The sequence below is a fragment of the Salmo salar genome, chromosome 01, assembly GCF_965601325.2.
Source record: "Salmo salar chromosome 01, fSalSal1, whole genome shotgun sequence".
Lineage (NCBI taxonomy): Eukaryota > Metazoa > Chordata > Actinopteri > Salmoniformes > Salmonidae > Salmo > Salmo salar.
The window spans coordinates 64076351-64083524 of NC_138291.1; the positions used below are offsets into that span (position 1 = coordinate 64076351).

The 7174-nt window shown below is 44.6% G+C and overlaps 1 protein-coding gene across 1 annotated transcript; it reads right to left on the reverse strand.

The window, feature by feature from the left end:
- Positions 1-664: 664 nt before the first annotated feature.
- Positions 665-6002, reverse strand: LOC106605630 (opioid growth factor receptor-like protein 1). The gene is made up of 7 exons (XM_014201492.3): positions 5684-6002; positions 4532-4615; positions 4355-4433; positions 4014-4092; positions 1566-1632; positions 1286-1431; positions 665-1172 (listed from the first exon to the last, which is right to left on the reverse strand). Exons 1-7 carry the CDS (start codon positions 5864-5866, stop codon positions 665-667), a joined length of 1146 nt encoding a protein of 381 aa, XP_014056967.3. The 5' UTR covers positions 5867-6002.
- Positions 6003-7174: the final 1172 nt, after the last annotated feature.

Below are 7174 nucleotides of genomic sequence, written 5' to 3' on the forward strand. Positions count from 1 at the left end.
ACACACACACACTACAGTCTCAACACACTGATAGCTACAGTATTAATACTTGAGCCCATATTATCAATCACATTACAGTATACCTGAAAAGCTCATATGAGCCTGTGCGTCTGACTAGCTTGGCTGCTCGGAAAGCTACAGAAGGCTTTGTGTAGGAAGATGGGATCCGGCGCCCAAAGTTTCACCGTCATCGCCAGGCTCAGCAGTCAATAGAAAGATCAGCTCAGGAAGTAACAGATATATTTCATATAGGAAGACAGATTGTCAAAGGTGCAAGATTCCACACAGCAGCCGCCCTTTCAAGCAGTTGTTCATGTCCTATCAGATTATTTGTTTCATACTTCCAACCAATCAGGCTGCTTGTTGTATGCGAAGCCCTACATGTGATCTGCTTGGCTAGAAGGTTCTGTACAATTAGTGGATTACCAAGTGCAGTCAATCTACACAAAAGGAAGAATGACATTGTGACAGAGAGAAAACATTGCAAGAGTAGTTTAACGTTAAGGATTGTGCTGAATACTAAACTTAGCTACTACAACTTAGCTACGACTTTGAGTCCATAAAAACATGGCATGGGCCAGTATTGCTACAATAACCCCCCCACCCCCCAATCAATCAAGACACACATACACCACTTCGTCCCAAAACTATTCTCCCTACAGTCCTACAGTGGAACAGTCTCAATGTACTTTCCCCTGTCCCCCCTACCCCTCTCCATCACCCCCTCCTGGAGGGTTTTGGTGGAGACGGTATAGCCCTTGGTTCCCTTCCCATCTCCTCCCCCACCCCCCCCTCCCACTGAGTCCTTCTTCGTAAGTGGACTACGAGCCCTATGGGGGTCTCCTCCTCTCCTCTCCCTCTCTGGGGTGGGTTCTGCCACCCTGCCTCCTGGCCCTGCCTCAACTCCTCTCCTCCTGGCCGGGGGCCCCCAGAGGAAGGTGTTGGCCGGCTGGTAGTGCTGGCGGGCGTACCGGAGCAGACTGCGGCGGTGGGAGCGGAGGCGGATGGTGTAGACGTAATACTCCAGGGTGCTGTGCAACATGTTGGGCAGGGTGCCCCGGCACAGAGCCTCATCCAGCAGCAGACGCACCAGGGGGGCCTTGAAGGCCTCGAAGCCCAGCTCACCCAGAGACTTGAGGATGCGCGTGATCCGCAGATAGTTATGCTGGGACCTGGGGAGAGAGGGAGAGATAGGTGGTTTGGTGATGCGTAACCTTCGCTATAGACCCAGATAGAAAGTGTGTGTGTGTGCGTGTGTGTAAGTACACTTGTGTTTACCACTCACTCATTGAGGTGCTGAAAGCGTTCTTGCCAGTTGGAAGCTCGGGCGACATTTCCACTTTTATCCAGGAGTTTGATCCCGTAAAAATCTAGCATGAGTGTGTACGCCAGCAGAAATCGCCGCTTGGCCTCCCGAGTGCTTTGGAATTCCTATGGGACACAGCAAAGATCAGCCGGAAGAATAAGTAGATCCCACAATATTCAAAATTCCTGTACAACATGATAGCATACTGACATTTTCAGATCAGTCAAACCACATGGTTAAGTCTTGTTATTGTCTTTACCTTGATCTCCTCCTGAGTGAGTTCTTGAGCATAGAAGTTGAGCCCTTGCTCCCTCAGAGGGAAAAGCCTGCAATAAAGACAGAGAGAGAAGACTGTCAAAGAGTGAGGATAACTCTCTCCCCTTGACTTTTCTATGCACGTCTCCCTGTCCTCTCTTGCCTGTCTTTATTCTCTTGCTCTTCCCCACTGTCCTCTTTTCCTCTATACACGCATCTCTCTCCCACTGCTGTCTCTTATTACAGTGGCTTGCGAAAGTATTCACCCCCTTGGCATTTGTCCTATTTTGTTGCCTTACAACCTGGAATTAAAATAGATTTTTGGGGGGGTTTGTATCATTTGCTTTACACAACATGCCTACCACTTTGAAGATGCAAAATATTTTTTATTGTGAGACAAACAAGAAATAAGACAAAAAATCTGAAAACTTGGGCGTGCATAACTATTCACCCCCCCAAAGTCAATACTTTGTAGAGCCACCTTTTGCAGCAATTACAGAGGCAAGTCTCTTGGGGTGTGTCTCTATAAGCTTGGCACATATAGCCACTCTGATTTTGCCCATTCTTCAAGGTAAAACTGCTCCAGCTCCGTCAAGTTGGATGGGTTCCGCTTGTGTAAAGCAATCTTTAAGTCATACCACAGATTCTCAATTGGATTGAGGTCTGGGCTTTGACTATCCCATTCCAATACATTTAAATGTTTCCCCTTAAACCACTCGAGTGTAGCTTTAGCAGTATTCTTAGGGTCATTGTCGTGGTGGAAGTGAACCTCTGTCCCAGTCTCAAATCTCTGGAAGACTGAAACAGGTTTCCCTCAAGAATTTCCCGGTATTTAGCACCATCCATCATTCCATCAATTCTGACCATTTTCCCAGTCCCTGTTGATGAAAAACATCCCCACAGCATGATGCTGCCACCACCATGCTTCACTGTGGGGATGATGTTCTCGGGGTGATGGAAGGTGTTGGGTTTGCGCCAGACAGTGTTTTCCTTGATGGCCAAAAAGCTCAATTTAGTCTCATCTGACCAAAGTACCTTCTTCCATATGTTTGGGGAGTCTCCCACATGCCTTTTGGCAAACACCAAACGTGTTTGCTTCTTTTTTTCTTTAAACAATGGCGTTTTCTTCTGGCCACTCTTCCGTAAAGCCCAGCTCTGTGGAGTGTACGACTTGAAGTGGTCCTATGGACAGATACTCCAATCTCCGCTGTGGAGCTTTGCAGCTCATTCAGGGTTATCTTTGGTCTCTTTGTTGCATCTCTGATTAATGCCCTCCGTGCCTGGTCCGTGAGTTTTGGTGGGCGGCCCTCTCTTGGCAGGTTTGTTGTGGTGCCATTTTCTTTCAATTTTTAAATAATGGATTTAATGGTGCTCCATGGGATGTTCAAAGTTTCTGATCTTTTTTTTATAACCCAACCCTGATCTGTACTTCTTCACAACTTTGTCCCTGACCTGTTTGAAGAGCTCCTTGGTCTTCATGGTGCCCCTTGCTTAGTGGTGTTGCAGACTCTGGGGCCTTTCAGAACAGGTGTATATATACTGAGATCATGTGACAGATCATGTGACACTTAAATAAAGTCCACCTGTGTGCAATCTAACTAATTATGTGACTTCTGGAGGTAATTGGTTGCACCAGGTCTTATTTAGGAGCTTCATAGCAAAGGGGGTGAATACATATGCACACACCACTTTTCAGTTTTTTCAGTTTTATAATTTTTTGAAACAAGTTATTTTTTTCATTTCACTTCACCAATTTGGACTATTTTGTATATGTCCATTTCATGAAATCCAAATAAAAATCAATTTAAATTACAGGTTGTAGTGCCGCAAAATAGGAAAAATGCCAAGGGGGATGAATACTTTTGCAAGGCACTGTAAGTAAATTCAATGAGCGACAGCCACTCATCTGCACACGCTCACTCTGCTTAGACACCCACTAATTGATATTATGCTAATGAACTGCTCTGTCAGAATAGAGAGAACGAGAGAAAGTGAGAGATAATAAGGTTGGCGCTGCAGGGAGTAAGTGAGATTGGCAGGATATGTGAATCCCACTGGTGTGACTATGTTTTTTTCTCCTGGTGTTATGTAGGTCTCTAAGTTATGTAGGTCTGTGTCAGAGAAAGCATTGGCTGTACTTTGCTGTTCTCTTTTCTGCTTTCTGCTCCTGCAAAAAAGGGTGAGATACATTTCTATGTCCAAACATACATATGTTACAGACCTGGGTTCAAATTCGATTTGAAATCATTTGAAATACTTAATCTGTGCTTGATTGGTTCTAAAACTCAAATAGTATTTGAACCCCGGTCTGATACGTAGTCACAGGTGTGCATGCCCCACACACACACACACACACACACACACACACACACACACACACACACACACACACACACACACACACACACACACACACACACACCCATCCATAGTGCCTCGAAGGGCCTCTTACCACTGTATGTAGGTGTGATTGTGCTCCAGTTTGTCATAATTTCCTCTCCATTTGGTCAGGATCTCCTCAATGAAGATACCTAGAGAGGGATTCAGGTCAATCACATAAATGATGCAGGAAAACACACCTGCCCTGTTTGGGGTCAGCATAAAATGTGTGTGTGTGTCTGCAGGCTAATGTTTAAACAGTAGATCAGCTCTTAATCCTCTGGACTCCTCTGTTCAAACATGACCCAAGGCCAATCAAAACTCTCTAAGCCCTGAGCCAGTAACACTCTGCTGTGTGTCCGACGGGTGTGTGTTGCTGTTTGTCACTGTGTGTTAGTGTGTGTGTGTACTGACCGTCTGGTATTAGAGGGATCTTGTTCAGGTAGAAGCGGAGGTTGCGGTAGTCATTAGGTAGCCGGGGCGCCTTGTAGTTCTAGGGAGGGAGAGGATGAGGAGGAAGAGTCAGGAAGAATCAGGCTAGTGTGTGTGTGTGTGCGTGTGCGTGTGCGGTGCGTGTGGTGTGTACCGTACCGGGTAGCTGTGGCGATATTTGTAAAGATCTTTTGCAGCATAAAAACTCCTCTTCATCTTGGTGCTGGACTTAGAGTCAGAGAGCTATGAGAGAAAGAGAAAAAGAGAGAGGGGAAAGAAGATAGTGAAAGAAGATAGTGAATGAACACTGACTGAAATAGATAGCAACAATGATATCAACAACGTGACACACAAACCCATAACAACATAGCAGATATCTGGGTTGAGTGGGTTCGTAACTGAACTGGAATGAACTATTTTTGGTGTAGGTAGAATAATAATCTGCCAATTTCTTCCCCATGAAAGCAATTCTAACTTCATGCAGGCTTCCATGCACTCACAGTCAGATTAACATGAAGGAAAATGCACCATATAAAGGCATATCGAGGTATTATAAAGGCAATTGACTCATTACAAACAAATACTGTTGTTTATCTCTTTTATACTTATGAACATGGATGCATCCCATCAAAGTTGTAGGGTTGTTGCCTATTGTCATTTTTCAGATTTTTTTTGAAAATAAATAGTAAGCCTAAAGGCTTGAGGAGATCCTGACTGAAAACAGCAAGGATTTGGGGAATGGGCATACTGTGTAATTTTTCCCAAATCAAACGATGGAAGATGGGTTCCCCTATTTGACCCTATTATATTTTATGTATTAAAAAAAATAGGTCACTTTTATCAGGTCACTGTCTCACTTGCGCGCAACACTAAGCTACTCTCCCTCCGCGTGTTCACGCAGGACATTGAGGACACGAAACGAGGACATAAAACAAGACAGCGATGTACAACATTTTGGTTAAAACTGAACGATATAGAATTATGCGCTATAAGATTGCCACTTTTGGCAATGCATAAGACCACATCAATTGGATGCCTGGCAATGACATTGAACGTAGCGTAGACATGGCAACAACATATGCGTTGAGGACAATTACTTTGGGACATAGGCCTCAACTAGGCTACTAGCCTACATACAATCCTAATTTTGGTTTCCCGACATTATTGTCTGGGATGTTGACATCTTCAGCGAGTCAGCTATGCAGCTGTGCCATTTCCATTTTCTAATTTAGCTCATTGCAGTCTGCTCTTCTTCCTATTGTTTGTGTGTGGGTTCTTTTCTGTGTGCCAGTTTGTTGGTAGCCTATTTACCTTCGGGGACATGTTCGCCTGTTCGCCGCATCTCCCTGTCTCAAACCGGCTGACACACTCCGATATCCCGCTGTCCTCATCACCCGGCTGCTCGTCGCTTTCCGAATCTGACTCCCATGTCGAGTCGCATTCCTCCACAGTTCTCGGCTCCTTGTAGCGCAAACTGCCCATCAGATTTCCCATTTACCCGCCTACACCGAGTCGCGCCGTCCTCTGTGTCCTTCTAGCCTACATATTTTGCCGTGCAGTCGGCCTGGCAGGCTGAGGAAAATTCCGATCCAGACTTGCTAGTACACGGTGAACACACCCCTAAAAGCGCGGCGCGTGCGGAGGAAAGCGGTCACAGCATCAGGACCAAAGATGACCACGTGCTCCGCGACAGTGGGACAGGGGTTAACCAGTGTCACATCTGAGATCCTCAATGTCAGATGGACAACAAATACTCATTCTCTCTTTCGGTCACTAGCTAGGTTTCTATTGAATTGGCGACAGATTTTCATGCGAATACTCTAGTATCCGCATTGGAAAATATGCGCATTTTCCTACCAGTGGTGTGTTTACACCAAATTGACTTTTTTGATAAAAATCAGTGCGTGACGTAATGCACACACAATGTACTTTTTCGCTTAAGTTTTCATGTGCAAATCTACAAATCTAAAGTTCAAATGTTTCCATTGCATGTTCAACTCTACAGATAGCTTTGTCACAAAAACTGTTGCGTTAAACAACAAATGTGCCTACTCTGGTCTTGGCACCTGCGCTCTAGCCAACATATAGCAGATACAGTTGCGCTAGGCTGTGCGGGTATAGTCTACATGATGAGATTATTATTAACAATATTTTTATTTGTCAAACGGCAGTCAAGCAGAATAAGACCCTCTATATTTATTGGAAAGGTGCACCAAGATCACAGGGCACTTTCCCCACCCTGTGAAGTTCATAATCAATTATCTAATCTATGACCTAATAAACTGCATGGTTTCGGAGTCATAGTGGAAGGACCACACACCATATCATCGCGTGACTCCAAGTTTACTTTGATATGATGGTTTTTATATAAATATTTGCGATAAAGGCGTTTCCACCCATTTCTCGCCTAATACACTTTACCAACACAAAATGATCCCAACGTGTCAAGTGAACAAATGATCTGCCAGCATTTATACAATTTTACAGAAACTTCCTGTTTCCATTACAGCTGTCATGACTTCCTTTTAGACGGTATGACTTTACTCACAAAAACTGTGGATGCAAACGTGGTTACTGACATACACTCCTCCATCGAGTTAACCTAAAGTTGCAGCCATTGTTGTAGGAATTGGCCACGTGGGTCTGTCTATTGGTAGGCTATAAAGCACACACGTGTAGCACACAGACACACTATATGCAGTGTTTTTTCTAGTTATGTAGGCTAATCAACAGGCTACAATTTGCTACTCAAATCGACATTTAAATGAGGGCATTCCTCCTAAGGGATGAGCTTTGATGTAC

Excerpts from the sequence above, each read along its gene's own strand:
- LOC106605630 (XM_014201492.3), bottom strand. The coding sequence starts at position 5,866 with ATGGGAAATCTGATGGGCAGTTTGCGCTACAAGGAGCCGAGAACTGTG. Across the intron at positions 4,434-4,531 it reads AATATCGCCACAGCTACCCG|AACTACAAGGCGCCCCGGCT; the intron begins GTACGGTACACA and ends CTCCCTCCCTAG. Across the intron at positions 1,173-1,285 it reads CGCTTTCAGCACCTCAATGA|GTCCCAGCATAACTATCTGC; the intron begins GTGAGTGGTAAA and ends CTCTCTCCCCAG.